Below are 26311 nucleotides of genomic sequence, written 5' to 3'. Positions count from 1 at the left end.
GAGACCGGAAGGTGGTCCACGGTTGGACTTTACCAAGGGGTAATTCGGCATGGCCCATCCATCTAACCTGCGCATTTTTGGACTGCGGGAGGAAACCGGAGCACCCGGAGGAAACCCACGCAGACATGGGGAGAATGTGCAAACTCAGAGTCACCCAATGCCAAAATCGAACCCGGGCCCCTCGTAGTGTGAGGCAGCCGTGCTACCCACTGTGCCACCCAGTAGGTCTGATAGGATGAACACTCAAGGAGTTAGGCTTCACTCAGCCGTGTAGGCCCCCCCCCCCGGGCACATTTGCCTGCCCCTTCTGCCCAGCTGGCGGAGGCAAACTCGGAGTGACCGGATCGCCGAGGTGTGACCTCGGCGCCGAGAGAGAGCGGCCAAATCCTGGGCGCTGTGCCAGCCACATCCTTGACCGGAGGCGTTTTACCGCGATCGAGCTCCCTCGCCCGGGAGGCTACCTGTCCACGCTGGTCTCCGCCAGCCTGTTGTTCATGATCGCCAAGGCCCCCACGCCCCCGGAGAAACCGTGGCACCGGGAGTGGCTTTGCCTGGGCCCCCCGTTGGCCGTCTCCGAGAGCTGCTTCTGCATGATGGCCAGGGACACCTTGTTGGAGGCCAGGAAATCCTTCACGGAAATCATCTCCCCCGACATCCGCCGCCCGTCAGTCTCGCTGTCGTACACCGTCTCCACGGAGACCTCGTGCCGCCGGCTCTTGGCCGGGTGGACAGCGTTCCAGTGCGGCCGCCCCTTCCGGCACCAACGGCAACGCCGGCACTCCATCCTCTCCAGGATCCAGTTGAGGAACTGCTTGATGACAATGGAAGAGACGTTGAAGAGCGAGTAGAGGCAGCAGACGCCCATCAGGATGAGTAGAAAGTTGCCAGCCCGGTACAGGCTCTGGTTGGCGTAGGCCGCCCTCTGGCTGCTCACCAGGTCGCCAAAGCCAATGGTGCTGAACGCCACGAAGCAGAAGTACAGGGACTCGGCGTAGGACCAGTCCTCGACGGGCGAGTACATGGCCGAGGCACAGCAAGAGACCACCAACGACGCCAACCCCAGGATCAGCATGACGTAGTAGACTGAGGGCTTCCAGTCGTCCAGGCTGTCCGCCTCCCCCGAGCGGCCGGAGCTCCCCCGCTCCGGCAGTCGCGCCGTCGCGCTCGGCCGCACCTTGCGTCGGTGGAACCAGCGCAGGACGTAGGCCAGCAGCGTGATGGTCCTCTCCAGGAACAGGTTGAAGAACAGGATGGTGGCGGCGCAGCCCACCAGGCCGTAGAATATCAGGAAGATCCGGCCTCCGACGGTGACCGGCGTGGCCATCCCGAACCCTGCGGGCAAATCAAACGGGGGGGGGGGGGCAGTCAGCGCAAAGCATCACCAAAGTCCCATCAGCTCCCTCCCCCCACCCCCTCCCTCAGAGGCAACAATCACCAAATCAGACTCCCAATCAAAGAGATTGCCAGAGGAGGGGTGTAACACACAGACAGGCCTTAATCACCGGGGAATTTAAATACAGTTAATGAGGGAGATGGCGGCATCGAGGTCACTGTCTGTGTTAAATCTGCACATTCTCCCCGTGTCTTCATGGGTTTCCTCCAGGTGCTCCAGTTTCCTCCCAAAGGTCTTCAAGTTAGGAGGATTGGCCGTGCTAAATTGCCCCTTAGTGTCCAAAGATGTGCGAAATTTGCAATAGAAAGTCCGCTTCAGTTTACATTGTGCATGTTTAGTTAACCTGCACATCTTTGGACACTAAGGGGCAATTTAGCATGGCCAATCCACCTAACCTGCACATCTTTGGACACTAAGGGGCAATTTAGCATGGCCAATCCACCTAACCTGCACATCTTTGGATACTAAAGGGCAATTTAGCATGGCCAATCCACCTAACCTGCACATCTTTGGACACTAAGGGGCAATTTAGCATGGCCAATCCCCCTAACCTGCACATCTTTGGACACTAAGGGGCAATTTAGCATGGCCAATCCACCTAACCTGCACATCTTTGGATACTAAAGGGCAATTTAGCATGGCCAATCCACCTAACCTGCACATCTTTGGACACTAAGGGGCAATTTAGCATGGCCAATCCACCTAACCTGCACATCTTTGGACACTAAGGGGCAATTTAGCATGGCCAATCCCCCTAACCTGCACATCTTTGGACACTAAGGGGCAATTTAGCATGGCCAATCCACCTAACCTGCACATCTTTGGATACTAAAGGGCAATTTAGCATGGCCAATCCACCTAACCTGCACATCTTTGGACACTAAGGGGCAATTTAGCATGGCCAATCCACCTAACCCGCACATCTTTGGACACTAAGGGGCAATTTAGCACGGCCAATCCACCAAATCTGTGCATCTTTGGACACTAAGGGACAATTTAGCATGGCCAATCCCCCTAATCTGCACATCTTTGGAGTGTGGGAGGAAACCGGAGGGAACCCACGCAGACACGGGGAGAACATGCGGACTCTGCACAGACAGTGACCCAAGCTTGGTTCTCTAGTTCAGTGACATTACCACTAAAGAGTTTGACATGGGACAGAAGAACAAGGTTAAAGAGGTAGATTTTATGGAGAGTCTTAAAATGGAGAGACAATTGGTGGAGAGGTTTAGGGAGGGAGTTCCAGAGCTTAGGCCTAGGTAGTTGAGGGAATGACCAACATGATGGAGTTGTTGATGCTGACTCGTTAGCAATGAGAACATCACGTAATTGCCAGCGAGTTCAATACTCACATTTTGGAGGACTAGCTGATTTTTAATGAATAAACTCAGGGCATGTACAAGAGGTTAGAAATTGGAGAAGCGCAGAGGTCTTAGAATTGGGAATTCAGTTTTTCACATAGAGGGTGGTGGCGGCCTGGAATGCTCGGCTAAGTGAGGTGGTGAGGCAGATATGTTAGCGACATTTAAGATGTATCTGGATAGACACACGAACAGCCAGGGAATAGAGGGATACAGGTCTAGATAGGACAACATGATCGGTGCAGACTTGGGGGATGGGGGTGGGGGGGCGCTGCCGAAGGGCCTGTACTGTTCTTTGTACCAAAGACGAAAGAAGTTCCAGACAGAAGAATCAACAGAGAAGGCCCAGAATATTCTGGAAGAGACAAAACCTGGTTGTAATTTACTGAATGACTAAATTTTATTTGGTTAACGATTGGGGAATTATTATTATTTGAACAGCATACCATTCCTAACCTGCACAGGTTTGGACATACATTTCATTTCATACATGTGTACATTTGTGTGTACGTTCAGGAGGCTGGAGGAGGTTACAGAGGGGGCAAAGCCGGGGATGGATCTGTAAGTTTGAAGACTTGCGGGTCCAGAAGCCAATCTAGGCCAGCGAGCAAAGCATGCTGGGTAAACAGTGAGAGTTTAGGACAAAACCCAGGAGCATTATTAGGCCATTCGGCCCATTGAGTCTCTTCCCCCATTCAATGAGATCATGACTGATCTGATGTGATAATCCTCAACTCCACTTTCCCACCTTAACCCCTCGATTCCCTCACTGGTCTGTCTGTCTCCGCCTTGAACAGACTCAGTGACCCAGCCTCTGTAGGAAAGAGTTCCACAACTTCACTCCCCTCAGAGAGAAGGAATTCCTCCTCATCTCTGCCTCCAATGGGCGACCCCCTCACTCTGCGATTCCCCCCTCTGGTCCCAGACTCTCCCACAAGAGGAAACAGCCTCTCAGCATCTAACTTGTCAACTGAGACTCCGATATGTCTCAATAAGGTCGCCCCTCGTTCTTCTAAACTCCAATGAGTGCAGGCCCCAACCTACTCAGCCTCTCCTCATAAGAAAATCCCTCCATACCTGGGATCATAGGAACACAGAGGGAAAAAAAAGCAGGAATAGGCCCTTCGAGCCTGCCCCACCATTCATGACTGATCTATGTTGGCCTCAGTTCATTTTCTGTGCCATTTCCACCTACCCCTCTATTCCTCGATCTATCAAGTATTTATCCATCTCCACTTTAAATACCTCTAACAATCCAGCCTCCACCACCCTTTGGTGCAGAGGAGTCCAGAGATTCTGCGAGAAGAGACTTCTACACGTCTCAGTTTCAGATGGTTGGCTCTTTATCTTGTAGCTGTGTCCCCCTTGTTTCACTCACTAGTGAAAACATCTCACCATCTATCCTGATGAGCCCCCATCAGGATCTTGTATGTTTGAATAAGGTCACCCCTCACTCCCAGGAATACGGACCCAGGCTATCCACTCCCTCTTGACAAGACAAACCTCTCATCCCAGTAATTCGCCGGGTGAATCTCCTTTGGATTGCCTCCAATGTCACTCTAACCCTTTTAAGATAAGGGGACCAGTATTTTACGCAATGTTTCAGATATAGTCTAACTAGCTTTGCAGAGTTTTCATAAGAATTCTCTATTCTTGTACTCTCTTTGAAATAAAAGAGGTTCATAGTCGCAGGTTGGAAAAGGTGTATTCTTAATGAAATCCCTGACAGATAGAGTCATGTAGTCATAGAGTTTACAGCATGGAAACAGGCCCTTCGGCCCAGCTTGTCCATGCTGCCCTTCTTTTTAAAACCCCTAAGCTAACCCCAATTGCCCACATTTGGCCCATATCCCCCTATACCCATCTTACCCATGTAACTATCTAAATGCTTTTTAAAAGACAAAATTGTACCCACCTCGACTACTGCCTCTGGCAGCTTGTTCCAGACACTCACCATTCTCTGTGTGAAAAAATTGCACCTCTGGACACTTTTGTATCTCTTCCCTCTCACCTTAAACTTATTCCATCTAGTTTTAGACTCCCCTACCTTTGGGAAAAAAATATTGACTATTTAGCTGATCTGTGCCCCTCATTATTTTATAGACCTCTATAAGATCACCCCTCAGCTTCCTACACTCCAGAAAAAAAAGTTCCAGTCTATCCAGCCTCTCCTTATAACTCAATCCATCAAGTCCGGGTAGCATCCTAGTAAATCTTTTCTGCACTCTTTCTAGTTTAATAATATCCTTTCTATAATAGGGTGACCAGAATTGCACAGTATTCCAAGTGTGGCCTTAACAATGTCTTGTACAACTTCAACAAGACGTCCCAACTCCTGTATTCAATGTTCTGACCGATGAAACCAAGCATGCTGAATGCCTTCTTCACCACTCTGTCCACCTGTGACTCCACTCTCAAGGAGCTATGAACATGTACCCCTAGATCTCTTTGTTCCATAACTCTCCCCAGTGCCATACCATTAACTGAATAAGTCCTGCCCCAATTCGATCCACCAAAATGCATCACCTCGCATTTGTCTAAATTAAACTCCATTTGTCATAGTTGCCTATTCTTGATCTGATTTGATTTGATTTATTATTGTCAAATGTATTGGGATACAGTGAACAGCGTTGTTTCTTGCGCACTATACAGACAAAGCATACCACTCACAGAGTACATAGGGGAGAAGGAAAGGAGAGAGTGCAGAATGTGGTGTTGTTTTGATTTGATTTGATTTATTATTGTCACATGTACAGGAGTATCAACGCTGTCAACCCACATTCTCACTGTGTGCAGTTCTGGTCATCCTATTACAGAAAGGATATTATTAAACTAGAAAGAGTGCAGAAAAGATTTACTAGGATGCTACCAGGACTTGATGGATTGAGTTATAAGGAGAGGTTGGATAGACTGAGATTTCTTTTCCCTGGAGCGTAAGAGGTTTAGGGGTGATCTTATAGAGGTCTATAAAACAATAAGGGGCACAGATCAGCTAGATAGTCAATATCTTTTCCCAAAGATGGGGGAGTCTAAACCTAGAGGGCAGAGGTTTAAGGGGAGAGATACAAAAGGGTCCAGAGGGGCAATTTTTTCACACAGAGAGTGATGAGTGTCTGGAACAAGCTGCCAGAGGTAGTAGTAGAGGCGGGTACAATTTTGTCTTTTAAAAAGCATTTAGACAGTTGCATTTCCAGCACCTCCTCTGAAATACGTACACTCCTCAAGACATCACTATTTATTTCCCCAAATTCTCTAACACCCATGCTTTTCTCAACATTAAATACTGATGAGAAATATTCATTTAGGATCTCGCCCATCTCTTGTGGATCTGTGCACAGATGACCTCGGCGATCCTTTAGATCAACTTCATGATAAACAAGGGAATTAAGGGTTATGGGGAGAAAGCGGGAAAGTAGAACTGATCCACTTCAGATCAGCCATGATCTTATTGAATGGCGGGGCAGGCTCGAAGGGCTAGATGGCCTACTCCTGCTCCTATTTCTTATTATGTTCTTATGTAGATCCATTCAAAAGTCTGATGGAAAAGCTGTTGTTCTAACCTCATTAATAGCTGGGTTTCCGTTTGAAGATACTTGTATGTGTAAACATTAGTTAATGACGTTTGAAATAACCTTTTCCTTTAACACCCCAGCTGCCAATTTGTTTGAAAGTCTCTCATTGTGGTAGCTGGGCATTGCTAATGTGTCCCATTGTCATCCCTTTCTGCTTCTAAAGCAGCATTTGATAGTATTGTGCAAAGAGTGAGCGGCTGCTGAAGCAATAACTCAACAGGACTATCATTAATGGTTCACTTCCGTTACAGAGCTGAGGCACTGATAAGTGACAAATCAAACAATTGCTTTCCTCCCTTGTTTATCTGCTATCCCTGCCCAGTGGAAAAAGCCTACCCCATTGCCCACTCGTAGTAACAACACTGCCTGATGTGTTACTGATGCTAACAGCAAGGTTCAACCAGGGTCACCAACCCCTCCAGGACCGGCCTGGACTCCCCAGGAAGCGACAATCCATCTCCAGGACATTACCGAGTGCCACCCCGGAGAAAAATCCATGATCCGGGCACAGTGGTTAGCACTGCTGCCTCACAGCGCCATGGACATGGGCTCGATCGGTTCACTCTCTGTGTGGAGTTTGCACATTCTCCCCATGTCTGCGTGGGTTTCCTCCAGGAGCTCCGGTTTCCTCCCACAGTCCAAAGATGTGCGGGTTAGGTGGATTGGCCGTGCTAAATTTACCCTTAGAGTCAGCGGATTTGGCAGAATAAATATGTGAGATTATGGGAATAAGGCCTGGGTAGGATTGTGCAGACTTGTTGGGCTAAATGGCCCCCTTCTGCACTGTAGGGATCCTATGATCGATGATCGCAGAAAGCTACAAAAAGTTGTGAACGTAGCCCAATCCATCACGCAAGCCAGCCTCCCGAGCATTGACTCTGTCTACACTTCCCGCTGCCTTGGGGAAAAGCAGCCAGAATAATTAAGGACCCCACGCACCCCAGACATTCTCTCTTCCACCTTCTTCCATCGGGAAAAAGGTACAAAAGTCTAAGGTCACGTACCAACCAACTCAAGAGCAGCTTCTTCCCTGCTGCTGTCAGACTTTTGAACGGATCTGCCTCGCATTAAGCTGATCTTTCTCTACACCCTCGCTATGACTGTAACACTACATTCTGCACTCTCTCCTTTCCTTCTCTATGAACAGTATGCTTTGCCTGTATAGCACGCAAAAAACAATACTGTTCGTTCTGTACGAATACATGTGACAATAATAAATCAAATCAAATCATCGGGATGTTAAAAATAGATCATTATTTTCCTTGAACATTTCTCTTTACCGGATATAAAAATATTGAAAATGGGGGGAAAATGCTGATTGGCTGACATTAAACATTGCCCAATTGGGTAATGAGTCTTTCTGATTGGTTTAGGGAGGCCACGCGTAACAAGGGTGGGTGTGTTGGCCGACTAATAGCTGGAGGGGGGGTCGGGGGGGTCGGGGGGGAGACAAGTCATGTGATGGAACCTCCAGGAATACAAGTAATCCCAGTCGGCAGCCCTACTGGGCCCAGCCTGGTACAGGACGCACTCCCAGGTGTAGCAACGGCCAAGAATCGAGCAGCACTGTTCCGTTTTGTAACACTGAAATTGTCAGGGACTCTGTGAGAAAGGCTCAGCCCCCATCCTCATTGCCCCTTCCTGCGCGCACGTAATCGCCCAATCTCCCTGTTCTGCCCTGAGACAGCAGCGATAGACTATTAGACCCCCTTCCTTCTGCCCAGTCACCCAATAAGATCGTGGCTAATCCTGCACTGTCCCGTCCCTTAGTGTCCAAAAATGTGCGGGTTAGGTGGATTGGCCATGCTAAATTGTCCCTTAGTCATAGATCATAGAACCCTACAGTGCAGAAAGAGGCCATTTGGCCCATCGAGTCTGCCCCAAATACAATCCTACCCAGGCCCTACCCCCATATCCCTACATATTATACCCACTAATCCCTCTAACCTGACACTAAGGGGCAAGTGTCCAAAAATGTGCGGGTTAGGGGGATTGGCCATGCTAAATTGCCGCTTAGTGTCCAAAGATGTGTGGGTTAGGTGGATTGGCCATGCTAAATTGCCCCTTAGTGTCAGAAGGAGGCCATTCGGCCCTTCGAGCCTGCTCCACCATTCATTACGACCATGGCTGATCATCCAACTCAAGAGCCTAATCCTGCTTTCTCCCCATAACCTTTGATCCCATTCACCCCGAGTGCTATATCCAGCTGCCTCTTGGATACATTCAATGTTTTGGCATCAACTATTTCCTGTGATAATGAATTCCACAGGCTCACCGGGTGAAGAAGTGTCACCTCACCTCCATCCTAAATGGCCGCCCAGAGCCACAGCAACGTGATTGATTCTCAACTGCCCTCGGGGAACTAGCGATGGGCAAGAAGTGCTGGCACAACCAGAGATGCCCATGTCTCATGAATGGGCCGCCTCCCCAGGTTGATTGGCTAAAAGAGCTTAGATTGAACCCGAATGTGCCCTACTGCACAGCCCAGGGGACGACCGAGGGAGGGCGATGGCTTCTAAAGCTGTATGTAGAGCGGAGAGAGTTGTGCCTCACCAAACACTGTGCACCAATGGTGGGTAACTTACAGCCCTGAGCCCCATTGGCCTGTCTGGGCGCCGTCCCCAGCAGACACACTGTTGCCCATACAGGATTGGCACATGCTACTGATTTCCATCTGTGTAGCTGTTTTCTCTCCCTGAATCCTCAGACTGTGACCCCCTGGTTTTGGATTCCCCCACCATTGGGAATATCCTCCCTGCATCTACCCTGTCTGGTCCTGTTAGAATTTTATAAGTCTCTATAAGATTGCCCCCCTCATTTGTCTGAACTCCAGTGAAAACAATCCTAACCTGGTCAATCTCTCCTCATTCATCAGTCCCACCATCCCCGGAATCAGCCTGGGAAACCCTCGCTGCACTCCCTCGAGAACAAGAACATCCTTCCTCAGAAAAGGAGACAAAACTGCGCACAATACTCTAGGTGGGGCCTCACCAAGGCCCCCCGTATAACACATCCCACTCCTGCTCGAAACCTCTCGCAATAAATGTCAACATGCCACTTGCCTTCTTTATACTGCTGGGGGAGGTAGTCAGTCTTTGGTGTGACGCCTCTCGTTGCTGACCAGCCCGCCCCACACTCTTGAGGCGTGCCCGTGCTGGATGGCAGGGGGAAGCGTAGCGGGCGACGTGTCGGCGCAGGCTCGATGGGCCGAATGGTCTCTTTCTGTGCTGTAGGGTTTCTATTCTATTCTATGATGTGTCAGGGGCACCCAGAAGGAAGAAAAACAGTTTGGACCAGTACCCTGCTTCCCAGTATTGGGGTGTGGGGTGGGGGAGCAGGGAGTGGGGTGTGGGGGTCTGGGGGGGGGGGGTGTGGAGGAGCTGGGAGGGGGAGAGTGGGGAGAGACCAGGAAGAGAGAAAGAAAAGAGAGAGGAAAACTAAAGGAGTGGAGACAAAAGAATATTGGGCGAATTTGATCGAAATGAGAGTAATTCGAGAAATAAGCAGCGATAAGATTCTGAAATCAGGAGGTGTGTTTTTATATCACATCCTTCCAGTTCAGAACTTTTGAAAAAACATCTGTCAGGCATGTTTCAGCAGACATTAAAAAAAGGAACAACTACTTCAAGTTTGTAAATGATTTCGAACCAAACAGAATCCCCGGATAACTCTGCCACAATTGTATCTGTAAAATGTGACAATCCCCAGGATGAACAGATAGTCTGGATCAGTATCCTTGCTTCCCAGTTTTTACTGGTGATTTACCTGACAATTTACAGGACCAGTTCGGAACAGTATCCTTACTCCCCCAGTTATTTTTTTCTGGGAAAGTATAAACAATTAGTTAACAAGCAAGAGACACAGAGAGGGAGGGGGAGACAGTGAGATATAGAGACAGAGGGACAGGGAGATTTAGAGACACAGGGAGATATAGAGACAGAGGGACAGAGAGAGATATAGAGACCCAGGGACAGAGAGAGATATAGAGACACAGGGACAGAGAGAGATATAGAGACAGAGGGACAGGGAGATTTAGAGACACAGGGAGATATAGAGACAGAGGGAGAGAGAGAGATATAGAGATACAGGGACAGAGAGAGATATAGAGACACAGGGACAGAGAGAGATATAGAGACACAGGGACAGAGAGAGATATAGAGACACAGGGACAGAGAGAGATATAGAGACACAAGGAGATATAGAGACAGAGGGAGAGAGAAAGGGAAAAAGAGTGAGATAGAGTCAGGCACAGAAAGAGAGAGAAACAGAGACACAGACAGATATAGAGACAGAGGGACAGAGGGGGAGAGAGAGACAGACAGACAGACATATAGAGATATAGAGACAGAGGGACAGAGAGAGAGAGCGAGAGACAGAGACATAGAAAGGTATAGAGACAGAGGGACAGAGAAAGAGAGAGAAAGAGACACAGAGAAATATAGAGACAGATGGACAGAGAGAGAGAGTCAGAGACACAGACAGATATAGAGGGACAGAGTCAGAGAGAGAAAGGAAGACAGAGGGAGATAGAGAGGGGGAGAAACAGCAAGACAGACACACACACAACCATACAACATGGAGAGATGCAGAGGGAGTAGACAGAGAGAGATACAGAGAGAGTGAAACACAGAGACAAACAGCAACACACACACACACACAGAAACAAACACAGAGATAGAAACAGAGACAGCGAAACAGACAGAGAAACAATGAGAGAGAATGAGAGATAAAGAGGCAGACAGAGAAAGGAAGAGACAGAGAGAGAAACAGAAAGAGAGACAGAGACATAGCCACAAAGAGAGAGAGAGTCAGAGACAGAGAAAGAGACACACACAACAGACAGATGGACAGGCAGAGATGCAGAGAGAGAGAGACAACAGAGACAGAAACACAGAGAGACACACACAAAACAGAAACAAAGACAGAGAGAAACAGAGAGAGAAAACAGTTGTGTTCCCTGTTGCTGAGGTGTGTCTGTGAATCTCTCAGGTAGTTTCCACACAGACACACACAGAGACAGACATAGATACACACACACACACACATACATATAGACTCACACACAAACACACAGACACACACACAGACCCTCACACACAGACCCTCACACACACACAGACCCTCACAGGCACACACACACACACACAGACCCTCACACACACCCTCACACACACACAGACCCTCACACATACACAGACCCTCACAGGCACACACACAAACACACAGACCCTCACACACACACCCTCACACACACACAGACCCTCACAGGCACACACACACACACACACACAGACCCTCACAGGCACACACACACACACACAGACCCTCACACACACCCTCACACACACACAGACCCTCACACATACACAGACCCTCACAGGCACACACACAAACACACAGACCCTCACACACACACCCTCACACACACACAGACCCTCACAGGCACACACACACACACACACACAGACCCTCACAGGCACACACACACACACACACACACACAGACCCTCACAGGCACACACACACACACACACACAGACCCTCACACACACACACACACACACAGACCCTCACAGGCACACACACACACACACAGACCCTCACACACACACACACACACACAGACCCTCACAGGCACACACACACACACACAGACCCTCACACACACACACACACACACAGACCCTCACAGGCACACACACACACACACAGACCCTCACACACTGACCTATGGTGGACACCACTGTGCCGACAAAGTAGAAAGCTCCGGGGAAGTCCCAGCGGGGTCGGAGTGGCTCTGCCCGGATCCCAGCCACACTGGCAGCCTCGTACTCCCGCAGGAAGGCGCCCAGCTCCCGGCGGCTGATGTTGTGGCAGCGGGTGAAGTTGGCCAGGCGGAGGTGCCATGCCCGCTGTGCCCGCACCTCGGGCGGCCGCTCGATGGCCGAGAAGACGGCAGCCCCGCACAGCAGGTAGAGCAGGATGAGGGCAGCCAGCAGGGCGAAGCGCCCGTTATCCTGGTTCAGCCCAGGCAGGGGGCAACTACAGCCCACTGGCCTGCCTGCCATGGCAGGACTGACCACTGCCTGGCCAGAGGAATGGATCCTGGTGCCAGCTGCCAGCCCCTGGCCACCCAGGGCTGCTCTTCAGACTCTCATCTTCCAAATAAGGCAGGAGAGAGAAACTCCCCAGTTCCACCTCAACAAACCTGGAACTCACATCCCTGGAGGAATCAGAACTACTGGAGTTTCAGGGATTTATTCCATTTATCAGTGTCGCAAGAGACAAGTAACTTCATTGCAGTGTTAATGTAAGCCTTACTTGTGACACTAATAATTAAACACAAGGCTTACATTAACACCACAATGAAGTTACTGTGAAAATTCCCTAGTCATAGAATCCCTACAGTGCAGAAAGAGGCCATTCGGCCCATTGAGTCTGTACAATCCCACCCAAGCCCAACCCCCATAGCCCCACTAGCTAGTCCCCCCCCCAAGGGGGCAATTTAGCACGGCCAATCCAACTAACTTGCATGTCTTTCTGAAATTAGCATGGCCACTCCACCTAACCCGCACGTCTTTCGGACTGTGAGAGGACACCGGAGCACCCGCAGGAAACCCACGCAGACACGGGGAGGACGTGCAGACTCCGCACAGACAGTGCCCCAAGCCGGGAATCGAACCCGTGTCTCAGGTCTCCCCTCATTCTTCTGAATTCCGGTGAGTATAGTGCCCTCTCCCCTATGCACTCTCGGAACAGTATGCTTTGTCTGCAGGAAGCAATATTTTTCACTGTATTCCAATACATGTGACAATAATAAATCAAAAGAAATAGTTAACATTTTGAGTCTGATGTGACCCTTCTTGAGAACCTGCTGAGTTTTTCCAGCATTTTCTCTTTATTTCAGGTCCAGTTTCTGCTGTGTTTTGCTTTTATATTATTTGATGTGTTTAAGAAAGAACATTCACCCCATTCTGGCACCTGTTCGGGTACACTGAGGGAGAATTTATTTGATTTGATTTATTATTGTCACACGTATTAACATACAATGAAAAGTATTGTTTCTTGCGCGCTGTACAGACAAAGCATACCGTTCATAGGAAAGGAGAGACTGCAGAATGTAGTGTTACAAAGAACAAAGAAAATTACAGCACAGGAACCTCAGCTTTCCAAACCTGCACTGACCATGTTGCCTGACCGAACTAAAACCATACTTAGAGCGTAGAGAAAGATCAATTTAATGCGAGGCAGGTCCATTCAAAAGTCTGATGGCCACGGGGAAGAGGCTGCATGTCCAATGCAAAGGTTAAAATTAAAGTTTATTTATTAGTGTCATATGTAGGCTTACATTAACACTGCAATGAAGTTACTGTGAAAATCCCCCAGTCGCCACACTGTTCGGGTACACTGAGGGAAAATTTAGCATGGACGATGCGCCTAACCAGCACATCTTTCAGACTGTGGGAGGAAACCCACGCAGACACAGGAAGAATGTGCAGGCTCCACATAGACAGTGACCCAAGCCAGGAATCGAACCTGAGTACGTGGCACTGTGAGGCAGTGGTGCTAACCACCGTGCCACCCAGAATAGTCTTATCATTATCCTTTATTTCCCTGCTTGTAGAAGTTCAAAGTGTTCACCAACCCCATCGAAATCAGTGGGACTGGATATGCAGTTCAGAACAGGTTTACTGTTACTTAATTTGATTTACTATTGTTACATGTATTGGGATACAGTGAAAAGTATTGTTTCTTGAGCGCTATACAGACAATGCATACCATTCATAGAGTACATAAGGGAGACTCATAAGGGAGAAGGAAAGGAGAGAGTGCAGAATGTAGTGTTACAGTCACAGCTAGGGTTAGAGAAAGATCAACTTAACGCAAGGTAGGTCCATTCAAAAGTCTGACAGCAGCAGGGAAGAAGCTGTTCTTGAGTTGGTCGGTACGTGACCTCAGACTTTTGTATCTTTTTCCCGAAGGAAGAAGATGGAAGAGGGAATGTCCGGGGTGTGTGGGGTCCTTGATTATGCTGGCTGCTTTCCCGAGGCAGCGGGAAGTGTAGACAGAGTCAATGGATGGGAGGCTGTTTTGAATGATGGGCTGGGCTACATTCACAACGTTCTGTCATTATTCTACTTGCCACCAACTTGGAGCAATTAAAGTGAATGGATTAATTACCTGGGGAAGCCAAGTAACCAAGGAGGGAGGGTGGGGTGAAGCAAAGAGTGTTGGAGGAGGCTTGAATAACTATGTTATCTGTTTTATGTAAATGAGAAGGTGGCACAATGGCAGAGTGGCTAGCACTGCTGCCTCACAGCGTCAGGGACCCTGGTTCGATTCCAACCTCAGGTGAATGTCTGTGTTTGCACATTCTCCCCATCTCTGCATGGGTTTTCACCAGGTGCTCCCACAATCCAAAGATGCATAGATTAGGTGGATTGGCCATGCTACATTGCCCTTTAGTGTCCAAAGATATGTAGACTAGGTGGATTGGCCTGGTTAAGTTGCCCTTAGTATCCAAAGATGCGTATGTTAGGTGGATTGGCCATGCTAAATTTCCCTTAGTGTCCAAAGATGTGCAGGTTAGGGGGATTAGCCATGCTAAGTTATCTCTTAATGTCCAAAGATGTGCAGGTTAGGGAGGTTGGCCATGCTAAATTGCCCCTTAGTGTCCAAAAATGTGCAGGTTAGATGGATTGGTCTGACTAAATTGGCCCTTACTGTCAAAAGATGTGTAGGTTAGGGGGATTAGCCATGCTAAGTTACCCCTTAATGTCCAAAGATGTACAGATTAGGTGGATTGGCCATGCTAAATTGTCCCTCAGTGTCCAAAGATGTGCAGGTTAGATGGATTGATCTGGCCAAATTGGCCCTTACTGTCCAAAGATGTGTAGATTAAGAGGATTGGCCATGCTAAATTACCCTTAATGTCTAAAGATGTGCAGGTTAGGTGGATTGGCCATGCTAAATTGCTCTTTAGTCTTGGGGGGTGGAGGTTAGCAGGGTAAATGCATAGGGTTACGGAGATAGGGCCTGGGTGGGATTGCTGTCAGTCCAGACGTGATGGGCTGAATAGCCTCTTTCTGTGCTGTAGGGATTCTATTCGTGCTTTGAAAGTCACGGGGCGGAGGGTTGTAGAGTTTTTCATTGCACAGGGACTGGGTAAGAGGTTGCATTTCAAGAGAAGTGGCTACATTTGCAGGCGGGGGGGGGGGGGGGGGGGGGGGTGGCATCTCGTCTGCCAACACTCCCGCTCACTGTCGTTGTCTGCTTTCTGCTCCAGCGTACGTGAGCTGCGTCCAGGTTGGACGGTCCTCTGGTTTCTGCTGCTTGGTGGAGGAGGGGGTAAGAAATCCCGTTTCACCTCCACTTGATCAAAGTCCCATTTTGGAGGCACGAATCGCACTCTTGCCTGAGTCCTTATGTGTGTGGACAGACATACTGAAGAAGCACCCCCCCCCCTCCCCCCCACCCCCACCCAACTGCGATTGCCTCTTTGAAGTCTGCCATGTGCCAGCGTCGCCACATTCTCTCCCTTCCTTTGAGGCCAGCCTCCAGGACTCTCATCTAAAATTCAAGGCGCCTTCGAGTGGTGCTCCAAGCCTTTCGCAAAGCTTTCAAATCCATCATTTCCACATCACACGGTCGATGGCTTAAAGCACCACTTCAAAATCAACCTTCACCCACACGCAGGACGAGCTGGGAGTTGGGCGGGGCGGGGAGGGGAGGGGAGGGAGTGCTGGCTGGCAGACTGGGTGAGGGGCCAGAAGGAAGGAACAGGTCGGAGCGGTATTCTTATTTATGGGGGAGAGGGAGGAGGTAGTAAGAATCTGCTGACGTTAAAAAGGCACTAAAGCAGTCAGAGCAGTCCTCGTGTGTGATAAACTATAGCATCCTTATGCTACAGAAACAGGCCATTCGGCCCATCAGGTCTGTGCTGACTATCCAAAAGAACATCTCACCAGGCCCCCTGCCCAAACACCCACTGCCCTATCCCCATAACACCCCTAATCAGCATAGCAAATCAATCTAACCTGCACATCTTTGGACACTAAGGGGCAATTTAGCATGGTCAATTCGTCTAACCGATACATCCTTGGACTTTAGTGACAATTTAGCATGGCTGATCCACCTAACCTACACATTTTTGGACACCAAGGGGCAATTTAGCATGGCCAATCCCCCTAACCTGCACATCTTTGGACACTAAGGGACAATTTAGCATGGCCAATCCCCCTAACCTGCACATCTTTGGACACCAAGGGGCAATTTAGCATGGCCAATCCCCCTAACCTGCACATCTTTGGACACTAAGGGACAATTTAGCATGGCTGATCCACCTAACCTGCACATTTTTGGACACTAAGGGGCAATTTAGCATGGCCAATCCCCCTAACCTGCACATCTTTGGACACTAAGGGACAGGAACCAACTTATTGTGTGACTGCGCAGAAGGAAGGGAATCTAATAGGCCACTCATGCTGCTGTCTCAGGGCAGTCATGATGTGGATATGCCGGTGTTGGACTGGGGTAAACACAGTAAAAAGTCTAACAACACCAGGTTTCAGTCCAACTGATTTATTTGATAGTAAATTCACTAGCTTTCGGGTTAGCCCCTTCGTCAGGTGAATGGAGAGTTCTGGTTTCAGACAGAGCATATAAAGCACAGACAGTTTACAGATTACTGATTAGAATGCGAATCTTTACACCTAACCTGCTGTTCAAGTCTTAAAGTGGCCGACAATGTGAGTGGAAGGAGCACTGATCACAGATCACAGGTTACAGAGATGTGTATTGTCTCCAGACAGTACAGTGAGTGAGGTTTTGCAAACCCAGGCAAGTCATGGGGGTTACAGATAGTGCGACATGAACCCAAGATACACATCTCTTTAACCTGTGATCAGTGCTCCTTCCACACACATTGTCAGCCACTTTAAGACTTGAACAGCAGGTTAGGTGTAAAGATTCGCATTCTAATCAGTAATCTGTAAACTGTCTGTGCTTTATATGCTCTGTCTGAGACCAGAACTCTCCATTCACCTGACGAAGGGGCTAACCCGAAAGCTAGTGAATTTACTATCAAATAAGTCAGTTGGACTGAAACCTGGTGTTGTCAGACTTTTTACTGTGTCTCAGGGCAGAACAGGGTTACGGGGCATTAGAGTGTGCGCAGGAAGGGGCAACGAGAATGGGGGCTGAGCCCTTCTCATAGTGTCTCTGACAATTTTAGTCTTACAAAACAGAACAGTGCTGCTCGATTCTTGGCCATTGCTGCACCTCAGAGTGCATCCTGTACAAGGTTGGGCCCAGTAGGGCTGCCAACTGGAATTACTTGTGTTCCTGGAGGTGGCATCACATGACTTACCCCCTCCCCCACCCTCCAGCCATTAGTTGGCCAACATACCCAACCTTGTGATGTACGACCTTCCTACACCAATCAGAAAGCGAAAAGACCCATTACCCAATGGATGAGGTTTGAATGTCAGCCAATTAACCTTTTCCCCCATTTTCAATATTCTTATATCTGGTAAAGAGAAATATTCAAAGAAAATACAAAAATAATGATCTATTTTTAACACCCCAATGATATTTCTCCTTGGTCACATCATGGGAGAGGAACCTTTTTGACTTGTCCAGGGTTAATATTGGTGCCATGCCCCATCTACTGTTCACAATGAGTACTGCAGTCACTAGCAGCAACACGAAACTCTCAAGCCAAAGTTTTTTAAAAAGTTTATTAGTCACAAGTAGGCTTACATTAACACTGCAATGAAGTTACTGTGAAAATCCCCTAGTCGCCACACTCTGGTGCCTGTTTGGGTACACAGAGAATTTAGCACAGCCAGTGCACCTAACCTGCACATCTTTGGACTGTGGGAAGAAACCGGAGCACCTGGAGGAAACCCACACAGACACGGGGAGAACGTGCAGATTCCACACAGATAGGGACCCAAGCCGGGAATCGAACTCAGGACCCTGGCACTGTGAGGCAGCAGTGCTAACCCACTGTGCCACCGTGCTGCTGAGAAGAGATTGGAAATCTAAAACGGGGGGTGGGAGGGACACAGTCTCAGGATTAGGGGGCTAATTTAGGACTGAGATGTGGAGAGATTCCTTCATTCGAGGGGAAGGGAATCTTTGGAATTCCCCACCCCAAAAGGTTGTGGGTACTCCATTGAATATATTCAATGCTGAGAAAGACCGTAAGAAAAAAAAGAGTAGAATTAGGCCATTGAGCCCACTCTACCATTCAATCATGGCTAAGTTTCTCAAGATGTGGGTATGCCGGCGTTGGACTGGCGTAAACACAGTAAAAAGTCTGACAACACCAGGTTTTAGTCCAACCTATTTATTTGATAATATACTCGCAAGCTTTCGAGGGGTTACCCTCTTCGTCACCTGACGAAGAGGGTAACCCCTCGAAAGCTTGCGAGTATATTATCAAATAAATAGGTTGGACTAAAACCTGGTGTTGTCAGACTTTTTACTAAGTTTCTCAACCCCATTCTCCAGCCTTTTCTCTGTAACCTTTGACCCCCTTCTCAGTCAAGAACTTAACTCTGTCTGTCTTAAACACACTCAACGACCTGGCCTCCTCTGTGGCAACGAATCCCACAGATTCACGACTCTCTGGCCAAAGAAATTCCTCCTCATTGCAGTTCTAAAGGGACACTAAGGGGCAATTTAGGTGGATTGGTCGTGCCAAATTGCCCCTTAGTGTCCAAAGATGTGCAGGTTAGGTAGATCAAGGGCCAATATAGCATGACCCATCTACCCTACCTGCACATCTTTGGATACTAAGGGACAATTTAACATGGCCAATCCGCCTAAACTGCACATGTTCGGACACTGGCTATGCTAAATTGCCCCTTAGTGCCCAAAGATGTGTAGGTTAGGTAGATGAGCTATGCTATATCGGCCCTTGATCTACCTAACCTGCACATCTTCAGACACTAAGGGGCAATTTGGCACGACTAATCCACCTAACCTATTTATCTTTCGACTGTGGGAGGAAACCAGAGGACCCAGGGGAAACCTCTGCAGATATGGGGACAATGTGCAGACTCCACACAGACAGTCACCTGAGGAGTGAATTGAACGCAGGTCCCCGGCGTGATGAGGCAGCAATGCTAACCACTGTGTCATTGCATTCACTCCCAGATAAATCAGCCAGATAGTAACAGCTCCTTCAGCTAATCCAATTTGAGCTTCCTGCCTCAAATTCTCCCAGTTTCAAGACAGAGTGTGATGCCTGATCTCACTGATGCCTGTTTGTGTGTGCGTGCGTGCAGGTGGGTGGCTGCACTGTGATGTCACGGTTTGTCCCCTCAGTTAAGAGGGTGGTCATCCCTTGGCACAATTAATTTTGGCAAACACTTTTGTTTGGGGTGTTGTGAGCTACTGTGCTGGAATGTGACACGCGACCACAATGCAGTGAACAGGGAGCACTGGCAATGGGATTCATCACCTCTGACATGGATGTTGAAAGGAATAATATATTTTTAAGAAATCACAGAAGCTGCAATGAGAAAATAAAAAGCTCGTCACAGATAAGCATCATGGCCTTCAGTCTGAGAAGATTTATTAAATCAGATGTCTGGTTTAGATGTCTGAAGTGTGGCATGACAGCACAGCTTACTCACAGCGCTAGGGACCTTGGGTTCAATTCCCAGCTTAGGTCACTGTCTGTGCAGAGTTTGTACATTCTCCCCGTGTCTGCGTGGGTTTCCTCCAGGTGCTCCAGTTTCTCCCACGCTCCAATGATGTGCAGATTAAGTGGATTGGCCATGCAAAATTGTCTCCTGATGTCAGGGGGGACTAGCTAGGGTAAATGCATGGGGTTATGGTGATAGGGCCTGGGTGGAATAGTGGTCAGTGCAGACTTGATGGGCCAAACAGCCTCCCTTCTGCACTGTAGGATTCTAAGATTTGGAATGGGGAGATGGGTACGGTATCTGCAGACACAAGCTGGGACAATAACTTGTAACAATGACAGATTAGGTCAGCTAGCATGATTAAAAAGCTCACACTGACTGGATATTACAATTAAGTGTGAAGTGATTGTGATTGGTTTTAATACCTTATGAACGTTGCAACCTAAAATCAATAACTGTGAATGCATAGAGGTAACTCCTATACCTTGCTTCGTATGGTGGTGCAGTGGTTAGCACTGCTGCCTCAGCACCGGGACCCGGGTTCAATTCCCAGCGTGGGTCACTGTCTGTGTGAAGTCTGCACATTCTCCCTGTATCTCTGGGTTTCGTCCATGCTCCGGTTTCCTCCCACAGCCCAAAGAAATGCAGGTTAGGCAGATTGGCCTTGTTAAATTGCCCCTTACTATCCAATGATGTATAGGTTAGGTGGATTGGCCATGCTAAATTGCCCCTTACTATCAAATGATGTAAAAGGTTAGATGGATTGGATATGCTAAATTACCCCTTACTGTCCAAACTTATGCAGGTTAGGTGCATTGGCCGTAGTAAATTCTTCCTTCATGTACCCGCACAGATGTCGGAGTGTGGGGATTGGGGGATTTTCAAAATAACTGCATTGCCGCGTTAACGTAAACCAATTTGTGGCACCAAGTTTAACGTTCAAGTTTGAAGTTAATGTCCACACACGAGCACTACTCCAATGGGGAATGGCGAGGTTACAGGGTCAGTTGGAGGTGGGTTGGGGGGGAGGGGTGGAGTTTAGGCTGAACAGCACCAGGCAGCTCCAATTCAGTAATCTCAATCTTTGAAAAATAAAGCACCAGACAGGTGGGAAGTGTTTTTAAATCAACTAACCGCTATTTTTATTTTGGTGCCGCAACTCAGGACAAGTAAACCAAGACGAGGGAGCACCAACCGCTTTGAGCATTTGCACAAATATCTTCGCTTTTTCCAAATGGATTCCATTAGTAGAAAGAAAACATCATACTCACGGGGGGGGGGGGGGGGGGGGGTGTGAGAATGCAGCCTAGAATTGCAACCCTCCCTCCATCCCTCCCTCCTCCCTCTCCTTCCCTTGCGTCAGGAGAATCAACGCCTTTGGTGGTATAATCAACACCAACTGGAAATCAACATCCAATAAAGTTGGATGAAAAACTGAAGAGATAGCCACTAGCAAGTCTAACACGCAACCCGCTTCGAAACATAAATTTACTGGAGTGTTGATTGCAACAGGAAACAGAATTTCAGACGAATATTTCTAAAATCTGGTACGTTTCCCCCCACCCCACACCCTCCCCGAAATGAACAGAGGCTGCCTTTGACAAGTGGCTGCAATTTAAACGTTATTAGTAATTTAATGTACCAAATATTCCACAGTGGAATACAGTGATTACAAAGTTATCATACTTAAATACAGATATGTTTCAGAACAATACAGTACATCACATTAACCTGGACTTCAAAATTCACTTATTTTCAACAGGATTATATTAATACAAAAATCAGGAAGTAGATTATTACAGTCCATGGTCTCAATTCTGCTGCAGCTTCAGCAAAACATTAAACTTACGACCATACAAAGGTTTTAATTTAATCATTCTTCTTCTCTCCCTCCGGTTTTGCCATTAGAGCTTTTGGGGAACTATTTTCTTTCGTCACCTTTACTGAGTCTTCGCCACTCGTCCCAAACTCATTCATTCGAGTCGGATCTACTCGATAGATCCAGCGTTGGTACAAGTAGATAAAAAACACCACGTCTGGTTCAAAAGAAAAATAGGGTTATTTTGGGTAGTCACATTAAGGCCATAAAACACAGGAGCAGAATTAAAGTTTGTTTATTAGTCACATTAGTACTCTGACATTAACACTGCAAGGAAGTTACTGTGAAAATCCCCTACTCACCACACTCCGGTGCCTGTTCGGGTACACTGAGGGAGAATTTAGCACGGCCGAAAGAAACTTTAATCGAGGATCTTTGGACTGTGGGAGGGAACTGGAGCACCCGGTGGAAATCCACACAGGGACAATGTGCAAACTCCACACAGGCAGTGACCCAAGCTGGGAATCAAATCCGGCTCCCTAGTGCTGTGAGGCAGCAGTGCCAACAGCTGTCCTGCCGGACCATTCAGCCCATCACATCTGACATTCAATAATGGCTGATATTTTTCTCAGCCCCTTTTCCCCATAACCCCTAATCCCCTTAATAATCAAAAACCTATCTATTGCTGTCTTAAAGACACTCAATGACCCGGCCTCCACAGCTTTCTGTGGCAAAGAGTTCCACAGATTCACCACTCTCTGGCTGGAGAAATTTCTCCTCATCTGTTTTAAAGGATTGTCCCTTTAGCCTGAGGTTGTGCCCTCTGGTTCTAGGTTTGACTACTCGTGGAAATAACCTCTCCACATCCACTCCATGAAAGACACAAAGATCGTGGATCTATCTTTCAGATAAGATATTAAACCAAAAGATTCCTCATTCAACATCCCACGACACCCCTCAAAACAGCCCTTCATAGTGCCCGCATTAATATTTCTCCCTCCAACAACATCTTCAGCACAGATTAACCGCGTCAATATCACATCTCGCTGCGAGAGCTTGCTGTGTTTTCTACACGACAGCAGCAACTGCACTTCAAGTGTGGTTCTGAAGTGCTTTGGGATACCTTAAGGAAGAGATGGCCTAGTGGTATTATCGCTAGGTTATTAACCCAGAAACTCAGCTAATGTGCTGGGTACCTGAGTTCAAATCCTGCCATGGCAGATGGTGGAACTTGAACTTGGTTTAAAAGCAAATCTGGAATTAAGAATGTGATGACCATGAAACCATTGTCGGAAAAACCCATCATCTGGTTCACTAATGCCCTTTTAGGGAAGGAAATCTGCCGTCCTTACCTGCTCTGACCTACAGAGCCACAGCAATGTGGTTGACTCTCAACTGCCCTCAGGCACTAGGGATGGGCAATAAATGCTGGCCAGCCAGTGATGCCCATTTCCCACGAGGGAATAAAAAATAAATGCACTAAATTTCATGGAATCACAATTGTTAACCCTAGCAGATGGCCATTTGGCCCAACTGGATCTGACTGGCCCTCCAAATGAGTAATTCACTGAATGCCATGCTCCCACCTTCTCCGTAGCCCTGCACATTCTTCCTTTTCAGATAACGCTTATTTTCCATTCAACCTGCCTCCTACGCACACTCATTCCAGACTTTAACCACTCACTGCGTGAGAAGTACTTCCTGTATCACTTACAGAGTTGTTCCATTACAGATGGTGAAGATCGTACTGATGCAATATGCTGCAAACTTGTCCCCGAGGCACTTTGCAGAGTATTTGCAAGAAGAACAGCAATCGGATTTAGGAGGGGTGATTAAAGATTTTGAGACAATTCAGAACCTGAAAAGAAAGTTTGAAAGTGGGGTGCGGGGCGGTCTCAGACAGGGTTCCAAGTAGAAGGGCCCAGGCAACTTAAAGCTCTGCCTCAATGATAGAATGCAAAGACTCGGAAGACTGGAGGGCGCAGAAAAGAGTGTACATCTACAATAGGTTCAATGGCAGATTTCCTTTCCTAAAGGACATTTGTGAATCAAATGTGTTTTTCCGACAATGGTTTCACGGTCATCGGTAGATCCTTAATTCTGGATATTTTTTATTGAATTCAAATTCCACCATCTGTCATGGCAGGATTCAAATCTGGGGTCCCCCAGAACATTAGCTGAGTTTCTGGGTTAATAGACTAGCGATAACACCACTAGGCCACTTCTTAGAGAGAAATCTCAAAGTTTAAAGTTTTAAAGCTTATTTATTAGTGTCGCAAGTGGGCTTACACTAATACTGCAATGAAGTTACTGTGAAAATCCTCTAGGCACCACACTCCGGCACCTGTTTGGGTACACCGAGGGAGAATTTAGCGTGGCCAACGCACCCTAACCAATATGTCTTTTGGACTGTGGGAAGAAACTGGAGCACCTGGAAGAAACCCATGCAGACACAGGGAGAACATGCAAACTCTGCACAGTGACCCAAGGCCAGAATCGAATCCAGGTCCCTGACACTGAGGCAGCAGTGCTAACCGCTGTGCCACCCATGAGAGTCGAAAGGAATTATGTTTCACAATGAACGCCAATGGTCGCCTTTTCTGTGCCGTGATCTGTCTCATTTCCTTTGAGAAGGTTTTAAAATACTTCTTGAGCAGCTTTCGGAACCCAAGCTTTCAACAACATTCTGAAGTCCTAGCTCTCCAAAGCAGAAAGACACCTCTAAGCGAGCATAAGCCTGAATCAATAATGAACTTCCAGTGAAAGGACACTATCACTGCTGCATTCCCCCTCTTCTCCAGCACTCCAATACTAAAGGGTAATTCACAAGCTGCCTGCCCATCTCTTTAAATCAACTACTCTATCCAAAAGGTGTAGGAGCTCAGAGTCTCACCTTCCAATAAACTGTACAATGCAGTCATCACTGGGGCTAAACAGGCCACCTAAGATGGCGGTTTGCAGGAGCATGCTGGGATAATTGGACAAGTATTGAAACAGACAGGCTGCAGCTTCAAAAGAAACTGGACAGAGATAAACAGGCTACAGATGTTGGAATAAATGGGATATGGGCCACCTCCAGGACAAGGACACTTTCTGATCAAACCAGGTTGTTTACCAGACACAGGGCACCCTAACATCTTATTTGGGAGGGAGGTATGTGACCTACCTACAGGCATGGCCACTGGGGACACATCCGGAAATTGGTGTGGCAGCACTTGACTGGACTCTATCGATCAGGGTGATTAAACCCTGATCGATTGCTTGGCAATAGCCAAAAAAGCCACAAAATCAATGACATATAAAAGGGTGCTGCACAATAGAAGAATCTCTCTCTCGCCAAACGAGCGACAACCATGGTGACCAACACCAGCACGAGGAGAGCCACCACACCCGAGGAAGAAAGGAAGACCAGAGTATCAGACCAGACTTCGCAGAGAATTACAGAGACCACACACGGATAGAGGCCAATACATGTCTGGGAATTTGCCAATCACACAAAAGTTAAGTCGAGGTCTAGTCTTGGACTTGAACTTTTGTATTCTGTAAGGTAACTTAGTATTGATTGAGGATGGGTGAGTAATAAGTGTGTTTGTGTGTGTGAATAAATATTATTGTACTAACAAGAAGTCCACTCGCAATTCTTTGTCCACCATAAGAGGGTTAAAACAGACCGTGGCAGGCAACACCACCCAAGCGAAACTTGCAGGAATCCACCCCAGCAGAGACAGTAGGAGGCTTTTCTCACTTCCTCAAACTGTGTGCAGGGGAGGAGGAAGGCAAAAGTGTCAGATGATCAGTGAACTCATTAAAAGATTTCATTCAGCCACTTACCATCTCTCAAACATCCTATTCTGTACATCATTGGCATTTTAATAACAAATGCAAAGAGGTCATCAATAAAGGTATTTAGGGCTTTGTAGGTAAGCATCCTCCACGGGAGATGGGCTACTGACTTCAGCTTATAATTAATGAAAAGCTGTGGTGTCATTGTTATAAATCCTGTGAGGAGACAAACACAAAAGAGACAATTATAATCCTTACAATCACAAAACAATTCTTCACAGAAGGAGGCTATGAAAGGACTGGCACAGACATGATGGGCTGCAAAGAGTTGATTAAAAATCAGAGAATCCCTGCAGTGCAGGAGGTGGCCATTCAGCCCATTGGTTCTGTAGCAACTCTTCAGAGTATCTCATCCAGACCCAACCCTCTTCCCATGCTCTATCCTGTAACCCCCATGTATTTACCTCACTGATCCCGCCACCCTGCACATCCTGGGACACTAAGGGGCAATTTAAAGCTTTTTTTGGGTCAATCCACCTAACCTGCACATCTTTGGATACGAAGGGGCAACTTAGCACGGCCAATCCACCTAATCCACACACCTTTAGATACTAAAGGGCAATTTAGCATGGCCAATCCCCTAACCGGCACATATTTGGACACTAAGGGACAATTTACCACGTCTAATCCTCCTAAGCTGCTCATCTTTGGACTCTGGGAGGAAA

General features: G+C 47.7%; 2 protein-coding genes across 2 annotated transcripts in view; both read right to left on the bottom strand.

Annotated features, from left to right (window-relative positions):
* Positions 1 to 401: 401 nt before the first annotated feature.
* LOC145362171 (potassium channel subfamily K member 13-like) lies at positions 402 to 12394 on the bottom strand. The gene is made up of 2 exons (XM_080218221.1): positions 12055 to 12394; positions 402 to 1332 (listed from the first exon to the last, which is right to left on the bottom strand). Exons 1-2 carry the CDS (start codon positions 12392 to 12394, stop codon positions 458 to 460), a joined length of 1215 nt encoding a protein of 404 aa, XP_080074347.1. The 3' UTR covers positions 402 to 457.
* Positions 12395 to 21593: 9199 nt separating this feature from the next.
* Positions 21594 to 26311, bottom strand: part of clptm1 (CLPTM1 regulator of GABA type A receptor forward trafficking) — a 57702-nt gene continuing 52984 nt past the window's right edge. Inside the window, exons 13-14 of the mRNA XM_080218158.1 lie at positions 25635 to 25802; positions 21594 to 22020 (exon numbers count right to left, since the gene is read on the bottom strand). Coding sequence (XP_080074284.1) covers positions 21854 to 22020; positions 25635 to 25802 — 335 coding nt within the window. The 3' untranslated portion in view covers positions 21594 to 21853. The remainder of the gene's footprint in view (positions 22021 to 25634; positions 25803 to 26311) is intronic.

Source organism: Carcharhinus amblyrhynchos, unplaced genomic scaffold, assembly GCF_965287045.1.
Source record: "Carcharhinus amblyrhynchos unplaced genomic scaffold, sCarAmb.v2.hapA scaffold_37, whole genome shotgun sequence".
In the NCBI taxonomy this organism is placed as follows: Eukaryota; Metazoa; Chordata; class Chondrichthyes; order Carcharhiniformes; family Carcharhinidae; genus Carcharhinus; species Carcharhinus amblyrhynchos.
Note: the sequence above shows the minus strand (reverse complement) of the source record. Positions and strands in the feature narration are given on the sequence as shown.

Bases quoted from the DNA above. Each gene is read 5' to 3' on its own strand.
- LOC145362171 (XM_080218221.1), bottom strand. From the start codon at position 12,394: ATGGCAGGCAGGCCAGTGGGCTGTAGTTGCCCCCTGCCTGGGCTGAAC. The intron at 1,333-12,054 runs GTCAGTGTGTGA...ATTTGCCCGCAG, and splicing joins CACAGTGGTGTCCACCATAG to GGTTCGGGATGGCCACGCCG.